Source organism: Tupaia chinensis, unplaced genomic scaffold, assembly GCF_000334495.1.
Source record: "Tupaia chinensis unplaced genomic scaffold, TupChi_1.0 Scaffold146140_1, whole genome shotgun sequence".
Taxonomy (NCBI): Eukaryota; Metazoa; Chordata; class Mammalia; order Scandentia; family Tupaiidae; genus Tupaia; species Tupaia belangeri.
The window spans coordinates 741,546-762,320 of record NW_006205995.1 but is presented as its reverse complement, the minus strand read 5'-3'; the positions used below and the strand labels follow the sequence as shown (position 1 = coordinate 762,320).

General features: G+C 42.7%; 1 protein-coding gene across 1 annotated transcript in view; it reads right to left on the bottom strand.

The window, feature by feature from the left end:
- MYO5A (myosin VA) overlaps positions 1-20,775 on the bottom strand; it is a 155,576-nt gene that overhangs the window by 12,482 nt on the left and 122,319 nt on the right. The window contains exons 34-38 of the mRNA XM_014584250.2: positions 18,595-18,793; positions 16,013-16,087; positions 14,693-14,786; positions 5,797-5,943; positions 2,329-2,483 (exon numbers count right to left, since the gene is read on the bottom strand). Coding sequence (XP_014439736.1) covers positions 2,329-2,483; positions 5,797-5,943; positions 14,693-14,786; positions 16,013-16,087; positions 18,595-18,793 — 670 coding nt within the window. The remainder of the gene's footprint in view (positions 1-2,328; positions 2,484-5,796; positions 5,944-14,692; positions 14,787-16,012; positions 16,088-18,594; positions 18,794-20,775) is intronic.

The following is a 20,775-nucleotide window of genomic DNA, read 5'->3' as shown; positions in this document are numbered from 1 at the left end:
TTTGCTTTTGTTAGAGTTCACTTAATAAGGAACAAAACTTGTAGTCTAAGTGTAATACGGCATCAATATACCAAGAACTAAATGAGTTAGAGTCAGAAATCACTCACCAATTTTTAAATATGAAAGCTTCAGAAACTCCATGCTATCGTACCCAATGCAGAAGGTAACTACACAGAACATCTGCACAGTAAGGGCTGACTGAGAACCAGGATGTGCGAGAAGTTCAGGACGGGTCGGGCAGGATGGGGTGGGGTGAGTGGGGAGGAGGACTGGGGAGGCCGTGTTTAATAGCTATAGCGTTCCAGATGGGGAAGCTGAAGCGGTTCTGAAGAGGGATGGTGGTGATGGCTGTACAACAATGCGAATAAGCTTAGTGCCACATAACTGTACACTTGAAAATGGTTAAAATAAGTTTTATGCTATATATATTTTATAACGATTTCTTTAAAGTTTTTTTCCATAGGGTGCATGTGCTTGCCAGAGAGAGAGACAGAGACCATAAGAAGGAATGTGAAATATCACCTCTGAGGGGATAGCCACGCCACAAACCCCTCTCCTCCATTCTCCTGGGATTTGGGGCATGCACACACACACATGCCTGACATCATTTATAAGCTACCCGGACTGGGACTCAAACTGTGGTTGGCCATGTGGGAGTCCAGTGCCTTAATCATTACACCACCTGCTGGCCTCACACAATTTTTTTAAAGTTCACAAAAGACATCTGAGATTTGGAAGAGTCTACTGGGCATGTTACTATTGACTTATCTTTATCGTAAAAGTGTTCTTAAGATAGATAATCTAAAGGCAAAGGACACTGTGTTAGCTCTTCACAGCAATATCTGAGCTAAAACTAAGCATGATATTCACTGTCTCCCCAGAGTGAGGAGGAGGATTATGCAAGGTGACTCTGGGATTACAACTCTGTAGGGCTCCCGGCTGTTATATAATGTGGCTGCTGTTTCCAAGTCCCTGATTAGCATTGATGTGATGCTTCTCACATGGAGCCAGACTTTTTTTTTTAATAATTATTTTTAGGGACCAGCAGTTAGCATAATGGCTAGGTCGCTGGACTCCCACGTAGTCGACCGTGGTTCAAGTCCCGGACCCGGTGGCTTCAACTCACGCTGGGCGCGTGTGCGTGTGTGCCCAGGATCCTGAGAGGAGAATGGAGGAGAAGGGACTGCGGCATGGCCATCCCCCCTGGGGGGTGATTTCTCACTTTCTGTCTCTCTGTCTATCTCCGTCTGGCAAGCGCATGTGCCCTATAGCAAAAACCTCTCCAAAAAACCAAAAAAATTATTTTTAAAATAATTATTTTATTTATTCATTCATTTATTTTAATTTTGACCAGAGAGAGACAGAGAGAGAGAGAGAGAGATGGAAAGTGAGAAGCAAGCCACCACGTCCAAGATTTGAACCATGGTCAGCTATGTGGGAGTGTCCAATGCCTTAGCTACCATGCTACCTACTGACCTGGAACCAGGCATTTTAAGAAAGAAGGAAAATTGTGGGGTGAGTAAGAGAATAAGGGGAAAGGAAGTTGAAAGAGAAATTTTAATGATTTATCAAATATCTTTTTATATGAATGAGCCATATATTATCGAAGGTACCATCGCTTTTAACTCCAGAATCATATTCCCTATATGTATCAGGTTGTTGGAAAAATCACGATGTGTTTTTCTATGCAAAAATCTGCCTTGACTTTTCTGATGACCTAATACAAATAGATTATGCTAAATATTTTTAATCTAGTTCCATGTAAAACCTCTAAGCAGACTATTTCTGCTCAAGAAGAAACAACTTACTCCAAAATCAAATGCAAGTATATCAAGTTAATTTTGATCACTTTTCGACTGAAGCCCTATTTTGAAAGAAGACATATACATAGACATGTTTGCAAGAAAAAACACTCCTTTTTTTTTTTTTTTGAGAGGTTTTTGCTATAGGGCACATGCGCTCACCAGAGAGACAGAGAGAGACAGAGAGACAGAAAGTGAGAAATCACTCCCCGGCGGGGGATGGTCACGCCGCAATCCCTTCTCCTCCATTCTCCTCTCGGGATCTTGGGCATGTACACACATGTGCCCAGCGTGAGTTTAAGCCACCAGGTCTGGGACTCGAACCACTGTAAACTACATGGGAGTCCAGGGACATAGCCATTACGCTAACTGCTGGTCCCAAAATAGAACACTCTTGAGAGTCTAAGTCTTCACTTGCAACTGCAAAGTGTTTAAACTAGCAACTTAGTTTAAATCTAAAGAAGGAAAAGCACCTGTGCAGACTCTCCTCATAAACATTAGGAGTTCTTGCTGAACATGAACTGACCTTCAATACTTTTTTGATGCTGTTAATTGTTGACGTTAGCAACGACCTTACTTTCTGGTCATCATTCAAGTAGTCAGCATGTCGGACACACATGAACAGGATATATGCTGGTAACCCTGGAATCAAATTCACTGCTACACCACGTGGCTTCAGTTCTGAAAAAAGGAAAAAGGAAAAACAAGCTTACATAACACTGAAAGTCTTCTTGAGGCATGCTTTGTAAGATATAAAAACACAGTTGTCATGTAGGAGTTCAATCGTTCAAGGTAAGTAGGCCGTATTAAAAAAAAAAAGGAGCATTTTGATAGCTCATTAAGTGGAGAAATTCTTGAGGGTGGGGACATGCCTTCACAATGTCAACTCCTGAATTTATGTCTCCTGCTCTAACTTTTGTGTTGAACCCCAGTCTCACGTGTCAGCTGCCTTCATCACTTCTGTGCTGAGGCCTGTCAGACCGAGCCTCTCCTAAACCAAACTCTTGATTCCCGATAGAACCTACCCTCGAGGGAGTTCTCACTACCTCAGTAAATGCAGCTCTGGTCTTCCAGTTTCTCAGGTCATCAATATAATCATCAATTTGGACTCTATCGAATCCATCAACAAATCCTGCCGGTGCTACCTACAAAGTACAGCCCGAATCCAGCTGCTACGCACTGCCTGTCTCTACTAGCCCGGCCTTCATCTGGGCCGCCATCATCTCCTGTGTTGCCGCAAGAGCTCTCTCACTGGCCTCCCTGACTCAGCCCATGCTCCCCAGTGCGGCATTTTCCACACAACGGAGTAATTCTTTTACAAAATGTAGGTCAGATCATGCCACTCTTGTTCTGCAAAACTTGCAAGCAGCTTCTCATCTGAAATCCAAGTGAAACCCTAAGTGGATTATTTTTATTCAAGAAGAAACTTAACTTACTCTAAAATTAAATGCATTTATGTCAAGTTAATTTTGATTACTGTTCAACCGTAGCCTTATTTTGAAAGAAGATGTATGTACAGACATGCTTACAAGAACACTTTTGATAGAGGAAGTTTTCGCTTAAGACTGAGAAGGGTTTAAACTAGCAATTTAGTTCAAGTCTAAAGAGGGAAAAGCTGAAATAAGATCAGAAACCCTCACCATGGTCCTCCTGATCTGGACTGTTGTCCTCCCCCAGCCCAGCTCACTCACTCTGCTCTAATCGCATGGGTCTCCTTGCCAGGCATGCCTCTGCTCCCCCCACCCCTACCTGGGGCCTACGTACTTCTATATTTATTTCTGCCGAGAATGTTCTCTCCTCAGGCAGCAGCATGACTAGCTCCCTTTCTTCCTTTAATCCCTGTTCAAGATCACCCTGTCAGAGAGACTTTTCTTTGAGGGATATTTATCTCAACTGTTTTCATTTTGTTCTTTTTACTCCATTATACATTTGTTCATTTCCTTTTCTTCTCCCCTGGAATGTAAGTGCTATGAGAATATTGGTCAGGAGTTAGACCCACTCTAGGTAGATACAGTAAGGATCCTGAAAGGAAGTCTCTTGTGTTTTTCCTCTATAGTCTGGTTAATGTAAAATACATACCCCTTTTACATGTCTCTAAAGAATTTATGACTCCTTGCTAGTAAGGCAGGAGATAGGGATATTGAGCATGCAGACAGGCTAAGGCCAAGATGGAGTCACAGTGGCTAAGTTTTCACGGCCAAAAGTTGGTTGCATGGAGACTCAAAGTGTCGTAGCTAAAAGAACCGGTTCTATTTAGTAGCTATATTCTAACAAAAGGGATAGAACATGATGGTCTGTTGATGCCACAAAGAATAGGGTAATAAATCACTCAGACTACCCTGTAACTATTTTCAAAGCTCACTTCCTTGTCAGAAAGCCAGCTCATTGCTCAGGGTGTTAAAAAGCTCACAGAAAAAAGGAATTCAAGTATGAGTTTATTTTGGTGCCCCCCCCCAAAAAAAGTTTAAATCCACGCACACCATAGTTTTTCATAAATACATTTCCCCATGAACTTTTTGAAGATTTCCCCTTCATACTATGTTCATCATGAACCCCTAAAAACGTGCCTCGCACACGGTAGAAGTTCGGCACTCGTTTGTTCCATCACTGAATCTCTGCTAACTTGACACTTAGAAACCAGAGTGGTTCCTGAACGTTTGCGAAATGAAGCTTATGTTGAGAGTTAAGTGCCTTCTCACTGTATATAGTATCACGTTTAGTGCAAGGAACACTAAATCAGGTATAACTGGCAATCACATTGCTGTCATGCTGGTCCCTAGAGAGAGGAATGCCACGCAAAAGCTGGAAGGAGAGTTTTTAGGATTTCCATCTCACAGCTCACGGTGTGCACACTCTCTGGTCCCACCCTCTAAGACACCGTGCAGGGCCAGCAGCTCTTACCCAACGGTAAAGGCCTTATGCAACTTTCAAATGCTCTTTCCACTCCCGTCTTATTTGTCCTCTCCTTTCCTTCCTTTGCTGGAATCTTTTTCTTAATTCTTTTGTTTCTTCCCTATTATTGTCCTAGATATACATAGCCGTCCATCTTTCCAGGGAAGTAAGGAAAAACAGAAATTCAGGAACCTGACAGGGCTGGAGTAGTGATGTTGATGGTAGTTATGCTTGAGAACCCCTCAAGAGTTTTTAGAGTCCTAGAGGCCAGCTGGTGGCATGGCAGTGGGAGTGGCTGGAGCCTGCATGGCCTGCTGCACAGTTCAAGTCCTCAGCCCGGCAGCTTGAGGATCATGCCAGGTGAATGAGTGTGAGTGTGTGTGCCCCAAATCCCAGAGGATAATGGAAAAGAAATGATGGTGTGGCCACCCATCCTGGAGAGTGCTTTCTCGCCTTTCCTCTGTATCTTCTGTCTCCTACAAGCACATGCACTCTTGGGGACCAGCAGTTAGCGTAATGGCTATGCCACTGAACTCCCACGTAGTCAACCGCGGTTCAAGTCCTGGACACGGTGGCTTAAACTCATGCTGGGTGCATGTGTATGTGTGCCCAAGATCCCAAGAAGAGAATGGAGGAGAAGGGATTGCGGTGTGGCCATCCCCCCTGGGGGGTGATTACTTGCTTTCAGTCTCTCTGGTGAGCACACAACAAAAAAACTCTCCAAAAAAAGAAAAATGAAAAACAAGTACATTTACTCTCTAGCTTTAAAAACAAACAAAAACAAAACAGTACTAGAGAACACCAGGTTCTTTTTCCTAGAGATTTTTATCTAATCCGTCTGGAAAAGCTTCCTAGCTGACATGTAGCCAGGGCTGAGTAGAGAAGGCCTGGCCTCAAGGGATCCCATAGGTAAGCCTAGATGTGTGTCACTGCAATTGATAACACACAGTGGGGGAGACACCACCTCACACTACAGTGTGTGGTACATGAATGACAACCCAAGGCACTCCACTGTTGAGCATTTCAAAACTGAAGGGCTAGTTTTTCCCACCACTGACAGAGATACCAGGAAGATCTCTTATCTTCTACAGAAAATACTTGCCCAGAATCAGGTTCTTAACAAGTTTTTGTTCATCCTCCTTCTTATACTCCAGCATTCCTTGGAAATCCTTTTCTTTCCTGGGAATGTTGACTGGACGAATGGGTTCATCAATGATTTGTCCTGGGGATATGTTCTCCATCTGGCCCACTTCACGAGAAACAAAAAAGGAGAAGAAAGATGAGAGGCCTCCATGTTCCTATAATTTTAAATGAACTTACAGCAACAGAAACTTGACATACTTGCCATTTAATTGCTCCTTTTTTTTTTTGCTAAAATTGGCAAAATTATATAGTAATTTTACTTTGGCAGCTACTAGTACCTGATTACTATTAACATCAAATAACCTTACTTTATTCAAACCCTTTAAGCATTTTTTGTAATAAGATTTACTTTATAATAAGATTAAATGTCCCTAAAAAAAAAAAAAGAAGATGAAATGTCCCTACAGTAAGTGGTTTAATGTATTTGTTAGTTAATTGATACAAATCAGAATGGTTAAATCGACTTTAGCTCATGGAAGAAAAAACAATATTCTACAAAGGGCAGCAAGAACATGAAAGATTTTACCTCACCTTTAGCTCTATGAATCTAGTCGTTAAAAGCAAAGGAACATTTAAAGTAATGTTATCGTTACAATCAGTTCAAACCACACCAACATGGCTGGTAGAATAGCGTTTCTTTGCACCAACTGATATGAAAATGTATTCTTTTTCACAAAGGCATCATAAAACAACATCCTAATTTTGTTCTGCAACCCCTAATTCCAAAGAAATCATGAGCAGATAAAACACTTCCATTTAGTATTATTTCCTAGATATTATTTTTGGTTTGTTTTTAATAAAATGTTAAAGTCCTGCTAAGAGGCTGTAACCATGGAAGCATGACCACTGGTAAACAACTTTTTCAGATGTTAACCATGGCCACCTTTGTCAAAGTCAGCAGCTAGAAAAGAATTATGATGTGAGTAAAAAAAACAAAAGTCTCCAATTTCGGGCCAGTAGGTGACATGGAGGTTAACATGACTGGATCCCACAGGACTGACTACATGGTTCCAGTCCCAGACTTGGCAGCTTGAAAAACATGCCAGGTGCATGTATGTGCATGCCCAAAGTCCCCAGAGGAGAATGGAGAGGGGACTGCAGCGTAGACATCCCCCCGGGGGTTGCTTTCTCACTTCTTCTCTCCCTCTCTCACTCTCTCTCTGGTGAGCATAGGGGCCCTAGAGCAAAACTAAAAAGAACAAACAAAACAGTTCTAATTTCATCTCAAATTTGAGTCCTGAGTGGGAAACACAAGGAAAAGAAGAGGGATATGAGTTATCAGACGATTGTGGAGATATGTGCACTGAGGCTGCTGGCAAACGGGATGCAGATCAGATGCAAAAGCATCATGAAGTTTAATGCTGCTGTCACAAGGCATCGGTGCTGCTCTCGCGGCGCTCTGCAGCAACTGTGTTAGCTCTGAGAAGCCTGCTCCACAGGAAGGGCTTATCAAAGACAACAGCAGGGCCCGCCAACGCTCTTGCTCAGGAGGCACAGAGCCTGGTGATGTTCCATCACCTCACGCTGCAGCAACCCCCACTGGGACCATGAGTGCTGACAGTGGGTGAGGCCAAATCACCACCACACATTGACACTGAAATCTACGGCAATGAGATGGCGACCAGACAGACCGGGCCTAGGCCCTCTCCCACCATCTACCCTTCACATGCATGAGGCTGTCTGGAAGCCACGGGACTAAACTGCAAACTGCACCCCTCGATCTGGGAGGAGAGGGCACTCTGTTTAGCTGTACGTACGTTATTTCTGGAATCAGCTTAAACAACCTCACGAGGACCTCTGAAGCAGCACACAGGGGCTGCCACAGCTGCATGGGGAACACACGGAATAACAGAATCCCTGCCATTTACTAGTTACTTTCAATTACAGCAGGGAAGGAGCAAATTCAGTAGAGTAGGTTTATCAATAAATGCGCCTAATTGAACTCTCTGTAACCCAAAGATGTTTTCAAACTGATTTTTTAAAAGAATTATTTTTATTTAATTTTTATTTATTCATTCAACTTATTTTTTAATTTATGGTTCCAGTCCCAGACTTGGCAGCTTGAAAAACATGCCAGGTGCATGTATGTGCATGCCCAAAGTCCCCAGAGGAGAATGGAGAGGGGACTGCAGCGTAGACATCCCCCCGGGGGTTGCTTTCTCACTTCTTCTCTCCCTCTCTCACTCTCTCTCTGGTGAGCATAGGGGCCCTAGAGCAAAACTAAAAAGAACAAACAAAACAGTTCTAATTTCATCTCAAATTTGAGTCCTGAGTGGGAAACACAAGGAAAAGAAGAGGGATATGAGTTATCAGACGATTGTGGAGATATGTGCACTGAGGCTGCTGGCAAACGGGATGCAGATCAGATGCAAAAGCATCATGAAGTTTAATGCTGCTGTCACAAGGCATCGGTGCTGCTCTCGCGGCGCTCTGCAGCAACTGTGTTAGCTCTGAGAAGCCTGCTCCACAGGAAGGGCTTATCAAAGACAACAGCAGGGCCCGCCAACGCTCTTGCTCAGGAGGCACAGAGCCTGGTGATGTTCCATCACCTCACGCTGCAGCAACCCCCACTGGGACCATGAGTGCTGACAGTGGGTGAGGCCAAGTCACCACCACACATTGACACTGAAATCTACGGCAATGAGATGGCGACCGGACAGACCGGGCCTAGGCCCTCTCCCACCATCTACCCTTCACATGCATGAGGCTGTCTGGAAGCCACGGGACTGAACTGCAAACTGCACCCCTCGATCTGGGAGGAGAGGGCACTCTGTTTAGCTGTACGTACGTTATTTCTGGAATCAGCTTAAACAACCTCACGAGGACCTCTGAAGCAGCACACAGGGGCTGCCACAGCTGCATGGGGAACACACGGAATAACAGAATCCCTGCCATTTACTAGTTACTTTCAATTACAGCAGGGAAGGAGCAAATTCAGTAGAGTAGGTTTATCAATAAATGCGCCTAATTGAACTCTCTGTAACCCAAAGATGTTTTCAAACTGATTTTTTAAAAGAATTATTTTTATTTAATTTTTATTTATTCATTCAACTTATTTTTTAATTTGACCAGAGAGAGAGAGAGAGATAGAGAGAGAAAGCCACCAGGTCCGGGACTTGAACTGTGGTCAGCCATGTGGGAGTGTCCAGCGCCCCAACCTCCACACCACTTGCTGGTCCCTCAAGCTGATTTTATCGAATCTAAGATGCCATTAAGTGTGAGCTACACCATAGCAGACAACACTAATAAAGGAAAAGCACTGCCAATTAAACTAGAACCCTCGCCGATCGTAAGACGCCTCCCAGTTTCAGAGATGTAAAATGCGAAACATTGTGCACCTCGGAACTGATGAAACAGGGCGACATTTTTTTCCTAAGGAAGCTTGTGTTTTAAAAGAAACCTTCATCTTCCTTTTGCAAAATCTCTGGCCAGGATATTTTTGGTTCTGTAGAAAAACAACAGAAAAAATTTGCCATAGTCCAATTAAAATTTTCTCTCTGCCTTTGACTTCTCTAGAGACTAAAGTCTCTACAAAAACTCACAGATGAAATATTGGTGTAGGCTGACCATAACCTTGATTTATTTAGCAAAACTAGTAATAAAATGTCACCCTGCAGAAGGCACAGGAAAGATATGAAACCTGAAGAGGTACATTAGGACACCACCCTGACCTTCACACACTCAAGACGCTTAGGTGGTAGCTATGGTTTGAATGTTTGTGTCCCCTCCAAAACGCACATTGAAACTTAATCCCAAATGCGGCAGTATTAAGAGGTAGCCTATTAGGAGGTGATCAGGCCATGTGGGCTCTGTCCTCGAGGATGTGAGTTAGTGCCTTATTAAAGGGCTGGAGGAGGGACCAGCAGTTGGCCTAGCCATTATGTCCCTGAACTCCACTGACTGTGGTTCGAGTCCTGGACAGGTGGCTTGAAAATCACGGCAGGCACATGTGCATGCATGCCCGGATTCTGAGAGGAAAGTAGAGAAGGGATTACGGGGTGGCTATTCCCCTAGGAAAGGTGATTTTTCACTTTCCCTCTCACTGTCTCTGTCTCTGTCTCTCTCTCTCTCTTAGGTCAACACGTGCACCCTAAGGCAAAAACCTCTTAAAATAAATGAATGAATGAATGAATAAAAGGGGTCTGGAGGAACCTGACTAGGCCTTTTGCTTTTCCATACTTTCTACCATGCAAGGACTGTATTCATTCTCTCCAGGGGATGAGCAACAAAGGGCCACCTTGGAAGCAGTCACTGGAACTGGTGGTGCCATCCCCTAGAACCATGAGAAATAAATTTCTGTTCTTTACAAATTACTCAGTCTCAAGTATTTTGTTACAGCAGCACAAATGGACCAGATAGCAGGTATTTGGTCCAATGCTCCATGTAATACAGAGATTCTTCTAGAATCTCACTGTCTACCTCTATTTCCATTTTCTATTTCCATTTTCTAGATCCTTTATAAACTTGTGGAAAGAATATATCTGAACGTTTTTGTTGTGGAAAAGAAAAAATTGGAAAGATTTTGTTGAAAATTTACTTTTTCTCACTTTAGTACCAGGAAGATCTTGATTTCAGGTTTGATTGAGACAATCAAAGAAATTCCTGTAAGTAGAGAAATCCTATTGGAAAATATGACACAAAGGAGAGACACCAGAAGCCCTCAGAAATCTTGGGTTCTAGTCCTGCCATCTAACTGAGACCTTGGGTAAATCACTTGTGGTTTCTAGGCCTTAGGTTTTTCTCTTATGAAGTAACTAACTGATTTTCTAGAATCCTGTCAGGTCTAAATTTCTTGACTCTGAAAACTGAGATGAAACACCCACTCTTGGATTAAAATACAACACTAAGCATATCAAATTTTGAAACGCTCTAGATTTAGCTCTATAATTTCTACATATGTTGGCATTAAAAAAAAGTCTGTTGGCTTTTTAGAGTCTTCTTAATTAAATGTAGCCCACAGCAGGAAGGATAATGATGTTATTTTCAACCCAAAGAATTTAAGTATGTTGTAATATATTTACAGAAAAATTTAAGAATGCTTTCGGTTATTAGTAGGTGCTTTTTACACAAAATCGCCAGTATTTTCTGTATAGTAGGCAGAGACAGGGATAAAGAACAGAGTCTCAGAGTATCTTGTCACCTTTGTTCCCTATATGGCAGAGGAGCAGGGATACGACGTTAAGCAAGTGATCAGGTGACATAAATCTACTTAATTTATGCTCTAAATAAGCATCACTTAAATCAAAATACAACTTTCCTTAAGAACTATTATGATATCTTTTTTTTTAACCTATGAATTGCTATTTTCAAATGTCACTTATAGCTTTGTAGTTGTCATGATAATGGATGACATTGATTTCTGAGTGATAATGGCTTCATATTAGTAACTCTTAGCATAGTCTCTCTCTTCAGTTAAAATATACATATCTAAGAAAGCTGATCAAGGGAACCAGCAGTTAGCGTAATGGCTATGTTGCTGGACTCCCACGTAGTCGACCGCAGTTCACGTCCTAGACCCGGTGGCTTAAAACTCACGCCGGGCGCATGTGCGTGCATGCCCAAGATCCCGAGAGGAAAATGGAGGAGAAGGGATTGCGGCGTGACCATCCCCCCTGGGGGGTGATTTCTCGCTTTCTGTCTCTATGTCTCTCTCTGGCTGGCTGGCTGGCGAGCACACGCGCCCTATAGTGAAAAACCTCTCCAAAAAAAAAAAAAAAAAAAAGAAAGAAAACTGATCAAAAACTTAAACTAAGGGCCAACAGGTGGTGTGGAGGTGAAGGGGCTGGATCCCTTATGGCCATATGCAGACACTGTGTCTTAAAAAATCATGCTGCTTTGAGTGTGAGTGTGTGTGTGTCCAAAATCCTGAGAGAAGAACGAGAAGGGATGGTGGCATGGTCATCCCATGGGGGATGCTTTCTTTCTCTCTCCAGCAAACATGTGTGCCTTATAGCAAACTAAAAAATAAAACCAAAAAACCTAAGTAAATGGTATCTAGTTTTCTAGTTGTCAAAATTTACTAAAGTAAGATGATAAAGGAACCACTAAGTGCTAATAAATTATCTCACAAGTTAATATCCTTAAAATCACTTTCTTTCAAGTAAATATTCTGCTGATTATCATCTCATGATATAACTGGTACTGAGCTAAGTGCAGGAAGTTTTCTGGATAACAATTTTTAAGTTCTGCCAATAGATGTTATACTCCCTGAGTGTGTGCGTATGTGATTTGGATGTTAAAAGGTTTTGATGTAATATATGAATGTAATGCTAAAAGATTATATATGTATTATGTCTGCAAAGGAATCTTTCTGATTTCCAAACATATTCTAGTACTTGTACATCCAAGGGAAGAATATCCTCTTCATAGTAAACATCCACAGCGCTATGATTTAAATATTTCAGAAATGTATTATTTTCTCAACAAACATTAATGGAATGACTGATAGGGCAGACACTCTGCTAGGCACTGTGAAGACCAGGGAAATAAGAAATATATGCTCAAGGAGCCCATAACCTACTACAAAAGCCAGTAATTCACACAGAAAAACTGCTAAAAATATGACAGTGAAAACCACCAATGATGTGAGCCAGAGCCGTAAGGTCTGCCAGGGTGAGCAGCAAAGGCTATTCTTCAGGATGTGACATCGGATCCCAGTTTCACTGGACGCACAGGACTTAGCCTGGACAGTAGAAGATGAGACAGAAGGGACAGTAACGACAGGACCTGGCATGCTGTAGGAAGGGAAACCACACTTAGAGTCAACTGTGAACATCCCCAACGATGGGAGACCTTCCTCCTTGGAGCCAAGCAAGAATTACATGCATGGTATTGAGAGTAAGATGGGTTGTCAGGCCAAGCAATAACGGTTCCAGTCAAAATGGTAATACTTTGCATAGATTTGAAGGCAATTCCAAAGGAGATCTCTAAAATCTCCTCAGTAGAGCACTGCTGGGATAAACTTAGGATCTGGATCTCGTCCTGTTTACTGCCAGATCCCTGGCATCTACAACTGTGCCTAGCACACGGCAGGAACACAGGCAGTACGAACTGAAGGATTACTCCAATCCACAGGGCCATCATAGGTGTATGTAATAATAAGCCATGACATTTGATCATTTCTCAAGGAGTTTTTTCCCATTATCATCATATAGAAATCATAAGATGTTTTTAAAGAAATCTTTTTAATCCTCATTTGTATTTTCTTATTTACTTCTCCTTTTTTCCCTGTTAGACTGTGAGTTCCTTGCAGACACAGATTCCATCTTGCTCAGCTTAGTATCCCTAATACTAACAATACAATAATTGTAACAACTGAGTTGTATGTAGCATTTACTTTGTTATCAGGAGCTATTTTATGTGTATTACAGGTTGATCATCCCTAATCCCAAAACCTAAAATCTGAAATGCTTCAGAGTCTGAAACTTTTCTTTTTTTTTTTTTTGGAGAGGTTTTTGTTATAGGGCGTGTGCGCTCGCCAGAAAGACAGAGAGGGACAGAGAAATAGAAAGCGAGAAATCACTCCCCAGGGGGGATGGCCACGCCGCAATCCCTTCTCCTCCATTCTCCTCTCGGGATCTGGGGCACGCACGCACAAGCGCCCGGCATGAGTTTAAGCCACCAGGTCCGGGACTTGATCCACAGTTGACTACATGGGAGTCCAGTGACATAGCCATTACACTAACTGCTGGTCCCAGAGTCTGAAACTTTTTGAGTGCTAACATGATGTCACAAGTGGAAAATTCTACCCATGTGATGTGCTGTCATCAAAATGTTGCAACATAAAAATATTCCATAAAATTACCTTCAGGTTGGGGCTAGCAGGAGGAGAGGTGGTTAAGTCACTGGACTCCCATGTAGTCAACTGTGGATCAAGTCCCGGACCTGGTGGCTTAAACTCATGCCGGGCGCTTGTGCGTGCGTGCCCCAGATCCCGAGAGGAGAATGGAGGAGAAGGGATTGTGGTGTGGCCATCCCCCTGGCGGGTGATTTCTCATGTTCTCTCTCGCTGTCTCTGTTTCTCTCTGGTGAGCACATGCATCATATGGTAAAAACCTTTAAAAAAATGACCTTCAGTCCACATAGAAAAGATAAAATGAATTTTATGTTTAGACTTGGGTCCAATCCCCAAGATATCTCATTATGTATATGCCAATATTCCAAAATCCAAAAAAACTTCCAAACACTAAGCACTCTGGTCCTAAGGCATTTCAGATAAAGGCTACTCAGCACATATCCATATTAACTCGCTCAGTCCTCATAAAGCATGGCAGATAGATGTGATTAGGTCATCAGGAAAGTCGTGACATATTTTTCTATGTTTTTCTCTGCAAAAATGGGTCATGACTTTGCATGATCCAATATCATCATTCCTATGTAGTAAGTGGGGAAGCTGAGGCAAACAGTGGTTCAGTGATTTGCCTAGTATCACATAATAAATAACTAGAAGAGTTAGGATTTAAACCCAAAAAGCTTGGCTCCAGAACCTAGGCTCTTAACCTGTGTGCTCCACTGGCTGGCATGGTACCTGGCCAATAGCGTGGGGAAGCAGACACATCACAGGGACAGCACTGCTCGCTTCGCACAGAAGCCCTGGACGAACTCATTGCTGGCGTCATCCCTGGCATTAAGGATATCTGTTCGATTTGCCAAATGAATTCTCCCCCTTTGTAAATTATTACCATGAAAAGAACATTTTCCCTCACCTAGAGACGGAAATTTCCACTCCACAGAGGCTAGAGTTGCTGAAAATCATGTTTGTTATCCCTAAAATTCACATGCACACCTCTCTCAGGCCACCAATATAGCAAAACCACCCGGGATTCAGCAACGGTCATGAAAACATGCTTAAGTACCTTCTAGTTCACCGATTTTTTTGGCAAATACTTTCAGTTGTTTTTTCAGTTTCCGGACAGTCTTATCCTGTTTTTCAAGTTGTTCCATCAAATCCTACAAGTCAAAATGAGAAATATAACAGAGAGTTAATAGGCCTCCTGAAATGCAATGAGGGGAAGCAGACACAAAATCACAGAAACAACGCAGTTAGTTTTGCACAGCAGCTCCAAAAAAGCTCGCTGGTGGAGCCACCACCTGGCTGAAACTGGCAGGCATGAGAAATGCAGCTACAATAAAAGCCAAACGTTACAATATACGGGCAGTAACATCCTTTACAGCGTGATGGACAGCGAGTTCTCTGTGGAGTCTTTTCCAGGAGACTCCATGGGGGTAAAACAATTGAATGCTTGTAAAATACATGGTTATTCCAGTGCAATGCCTTCTTTTAAAGGGGGAACAAGACCCAAGTAAATGCTGACGGATGTGCGTTACGTGGGAAAACTTGAGGATGGCTGAACTTGGGCAGAGACTGACAGCCTGTGTATGTGCAGCACTGTCTATGGGACCTAACCTCTGGAGATGCTAAAGTTAGTCCTGAAATTCATGAAAAGTTTTGGAAATTAAGAGATAACTGAATTAAAAGATAAGTTAAAAAATAACCACAGAGAATAGGCTAAAGGGTGAGCTGCAGACCTGGGACCAAAGTGGCAGGAGGTGGAAGATACCCATAAGGTCTTGCAGGTGATAGAACTTTGCTTATATAGAAAAAAAGGGGGAGAGGGAGATTGTGTAAAAAAAGAGGGAAAAAAAGCAATACATTTAAAAGAGAGGGTAGAGTCTGTGATTATCGACTGTTCAATAAAGAGTTCCCTCAAGTCAGGCATAGTTAGTAACTCAGTATTTAAGAGGAAGGTGAACAGCAGCGCATCCGGAGAGAGTGTTGGAAGGGAGAGGAACAGTGATGTTGGTGGTCGGCACCAGGTTATGGAGAAGGTCTGCGTTTACAAACATTCATTCATTTTCTCATTTGTGCAGGAGTGGCTTTAGATCCTAGAACCACTGAAAACATTTCGGCATGAAACTGTGCTTCTGATTTTACTTGACCTTTTAAATCATGTGCTTCCATCACACTGTAAGCCTAGTGTTAATGACAAACCAGACGTGACAATGGACGCGGGACACTGGTAGAGGTGACATCACTGGCTAGGAGACAGCTGTGGGGAGAAACGGGCTTTGTGAGAAGTTCTGAAGACACTTCCTGGAAGAAGCGGGCAGCAGTGTGCTCTTAGGACAGAGGGCCAGAGTAGCGGGAGACAGCAGGAGCGCTGCGATTTACATACAATCATCCGTCTGTAAAGTGAAATCCGATAGGACTGATACTTCTTAGGGTCATCTGCATATAATTCCTCAAAATACTGAAAAAACAGGCACAATGGATATTTGTTTTTCTTTGTGTCTTTGAGGGGAATGTTACCTCTCAGTAAAAATCAATCCTCAACTATTTCAGAATGAAATCATGAAACTACACACTGAAAAGGCTCTGATCTGTTACCTGCCGTTCCTTTCTTATCTTTCTAGTCTAGATTCCAAGTAAACATAGACAGATCATCCTTTTTGCATGATCACAGGAAAAGGAAGTGGCGAGAATGCCATTATTTCCCAGGTGGACAGAGCAGCCCTCGGGTCACTCTCAGCCTCCTCCGTGATGCTCACAAGTGCCTGCACCCAGCAAGAGCAGGGAAGGGTTAGGCTGACAGAGAACAACGGCAATGTCCGCGCTCTCCTTTGAGGGTGGAGAGGCTAGAGAGGGCTGGAAGGCAGCAGGCAGAAGGGCTGCAATGCTGCTCCAACAAGAGGGAGAAAGATCATTTCTGTTTGTGTTGAGGGGTTGGTGCTGGATGTTACGTGAGATAGTTTCCAAGGACACCACGCCCAGGTCTGCTGCTGCTTTAATATTCTGCTCGACTGTTTCCTAAGAAATGCACATGTAAGACTGGGAAACGATGATGATTCTGAAAAAGCTCATCATCGTGTACTTATGTCTGAATCCGTTCTCCTGAATTGGCAGTCCGTGCACTGGCAGGAGAAAGATGATCAACAAAGGATTTTCCCGAACTCACACTCACTAACTAGACTCTACACCTTAGAGTGCAGGGGTTTAGTTTATTTTTGTATTAGCTATGAAAAAAATTGCCAAGAAAATTAATACTGCAAACAATGTTGCAGAGAAATGCTTTATTAAGTTATTAAAAAAAAAATCTGAGAATCTGCAAGCCAGATACATCTTTATGTCATGGTTTCACCTTGTAGTTGAAGATAATCATTTATAAGCACAGAATTTGTATGCTGATCAATTGTTATTATGTTATTCAGTGTATTTATCGATTCTTAATCATCAAAGCAATGTTAGTTCAATTTAAGCGACAATATAATTGAGTGACAAAATGACATTACAAAAATACTTTATGATTCTGAACCTTTCCCCAACCATCAGTGAGATTTCAGTAACTTTGCAAACTGCTCTCGCCTTCTTCCCCCTTCCCCATGATGGAGTCTTAGGCAGAAAGACAGACTGTGAAAAAATATCTTTGGGAATAGCTTCTAATTCATATACAAGATGGTTGAATAAATGACTCTAGAAAACTATTCATAGTATAAATGATCACTAATGGAGTAATGGAGGGATGATTCAGATTGCTAAATTTTCAGAGAAAACTCAAACTACTTTATTACAGGTCTTTAGAAAAAAATCAATTAAAAACAAAAAAAACACAAATTACTATGAGTCCTAAACTTTTTCAAAATCGGGCTGACACTACAACACGGATTTTATATAAAAATGTAGAATTATAACTTTTCAATGATTTTAATATATTTGTCAAGCTTAAATATATCTAAAAAGCTATAATAAATCTGTAATATAATTTTTTTAGAGGTTTTTGCTATAGGGCATGTGCAGAAAGACAGAGAGAGACAGAAAGCGAGAAATCACCCCCCAGGGGGGATGGTCACGCCGCAATCCCTTCTCCTCCATTCTCCTCTCAGGATCTTGGGCACGCACGCACACACACACCCGGTGTGAGTTTAAGCCACCAGGTCCGGGACTTAAGCCATGGTCGGCTACCTGGGAGTCCAGCGACATAGCCATTACGCCGACTGCTGGTCCCTATAATACAATTTTTTATGTGTTTCAGAGATACATAGTTTAGAAAACATTTTTGGTAAAAATAATAAGAGAAGCTAAGAAAAAGGAAAAGTTGGACTCCATTCCAGCATACAAAATCTCTCAAGGAGCAAAAATTTGCTCGCTTGTAGAATAAGTTCTGTTTAAAAGGATAAAAGAAGTGTAACCTGAATCCCTATACTCCTCCCTCCATGACCTGGGTGCTCCACCTACTTCAAAGAAAAACCCCTGATGGTTTCTGCCAACAGCTGGCCCAGACCTTGGCTCTAATCCCAGTCTGTCCGGAAACATGTAGGCTGGGATGGCCACAGTGGCTGTCTGTGGACCAATGATTAACAAAGCCTGTCTCCAGCCTCTTGCAACAATGATGTAGCCAACCTCCTGGCATGGCAGAGAATCTGCAGCTGAAGCAGAGGAAGCCCATCGATTGCCTGAGGCTCGCAGCTGTCCAAGCCCAGCAGCCAGGGCTTCGCATCTTCCAGATCCCCCAGGTTAGCTCTGAGAATGTGACATGCTCAGGACCCTTCCCTGACACACACAGCCTGTGCCTTTTTCACATCTACACCACATCCACGCTTGCCTTGCTCTGCCTCCTCTAGAGTAAAAGGGTAACAGTGTGGGATGGTGATTTTTTCCCAGCAAGGAAAAGCTGGCTGTGTTTGATCAAAAAGTATGTAGGCTGTGGGCAGAGCTGGCTGCTGCCCACAGAGGAGCGCGTGGGACGGGCAGCTTCCTTACCAAGTTCTCATTGGTCAACCGGGTGATCTCGTGCTGCAGACTGGCCTCGATGCGGGCCTCTGGGGGCAGCTGCAGGTTCTGGGCCAGCAGCTGCTGCTGCCGGTTGTTCTCCTCCTTCAGGCTCTGGATTTCCCCACGGAGGGCCTCGGCCTCGTTCTCGTGGCTCCTCTTCTGTGACTGGAGTTGGGACTCCAGGAGTCTGTGAAGAAGCCACACAGGTAAGAAAGGGAGATGACACACGAATCCCTGTCTAATGGGCTCACAAGCAGGAGAAGCAGATACTCTACTATTCCACGAATCCTCCGACTTGACTCAAGTCGAGAAACTCAAACAAGGCCAGATTGGAAACCAATGCTCTCATGGGTGTGTCTCTGAATCCTGTAGTTTTCAGAGGCCCTAAGAAACAGAAGAGGTTTAGGCTCTTTTGACAGGTTCATAGGAAGTGACTAAAAAAAATCAACTGAGGGGCTGGCAGGTAGAGTAGTGGTTAAGGGTGCTGGACTCCCACATGGTCAACCGTGGTTTGAGTACCAGACCTGGTGGCTTGCTTCCTCACTTTCTCTGTGTGTGTGTGTGTGTTCCTCTCTGGTCAAATGAAATAAATAAATAAATAAATAAATACTTTTAAGAAGTTAAATAAAATATTTAAGAAAAATCAATTGATCAGGTCCAGCAGTTGGCGTAATGGCTGTGTCACTAGACTCCCATGTAGTCAACTGCAGTTTGAGTCCCGGATCCAGTGGCTTAAACTCACACCGGGCACCTGTGCATGTGTGCCTAAGATCCCCAGAAGAGAATAGAGGAGAAGGGATTGCGGTGTGGCCATCATTTCTCGCTTTCTGTTTCTCCGTCTCTGTCTTTCTGGCAAGCGCACGTGCCCTATAGGAGAAATTTCTCAAAAAAAGAAAAATCAATTAAACGACAGTTTTAATCTGACTAATAACTATGTTTACAGACTAGCAGTGGAACTGGCAAAGACAAGTACCTTTGGCAGAAAATAGCTGTTCTACAAAGAGCAAGATTACAAATTCAGGTGTAGTGGTTGGGACGCTGGACTCCCACGCAGCCAGCCACAGTTTGAGTCTCGGACCTGGTGGCTTGCTTTCTTGCTTTCCCTCTCTCTCTCTCTGTCTCTCTCTGGTCAAATTAGAAAAATACTAATAATAATGATGAACAAATTAAAATAATTCTAAAATAACTGTCATCTTTTGCCTGATTAGGCAATAGAAATATTTAGTAAAAGAGTCCTAATAAGACATGATTTTAGAACATAAACGTTAATAGGCCCAACAGAGTGGTTTCTGCTTTCCCAAGCGCACAGGTAGCCAGCTTGCCCATAAGGAGAGCAACGGATGGCAAGAGACCAGCAGAGACACAGCACCTCCTTCCACCCCACACCCCACTTCTACATTCACTCCTTTTGCCCAACGCAAAGCAAAGCTATGGTTAAGAATGAACTCTCTTATTCTACTCCTCTTGGCTGCCAACTGCGGGGTCAAACTTACTGCTGCCCTTCCAAGCAAACCCTTAACAGCAGACTGAAAATACTTTAGCGACTACAAAATTTAAAAAGGATTTGAACCAACAGCAACTCAAAGTTAATGACAATGGTTTATGGTTAGAACAAACAAAGCAGAGTAAGCAAAAGCACCTTTTTTTAAAAAAAGTGCATGAAATATTTAAAAAATGTAATCACGTGAGACAGAATTTTCATTAAGTTTTAGGGTACCAATAATATCACTAGAGTAGATGCATGTGTGTGAGTAAAGTTTTCTTCTCCTTAAACATATTTAATACGTTTTGTTTGGAAATTACTCTGAACTGTAGCAATGCAAGAAACCTTCACGATTGACTGCTTCAAGAATGCCAGTTTCACGATGGCCATACAGAATTCCAAATCGGGCATTGGCATTGCCTGCAGGCAGCACGGCAACCTAGAGGAATGTGGCAGCACTGCGGTAGGCCCCTGTGTCCTCCAGACCGATCTTGGGTCCAAATAAGAAGCTGCTGTCTAAGAAGCAAGTTTTAATCTCTTTCCAACAGTTTTTGCTATCATTGAAAGATTTCTTTTTTGGAGAGAGATTCACAAATTTTAATATCTAAAAGGAACTCCAGATAGCATTGTTACTTATGGACCGCAACTCTTAAAGTCACATCATCAATTTTATCTTTATTTAGTTT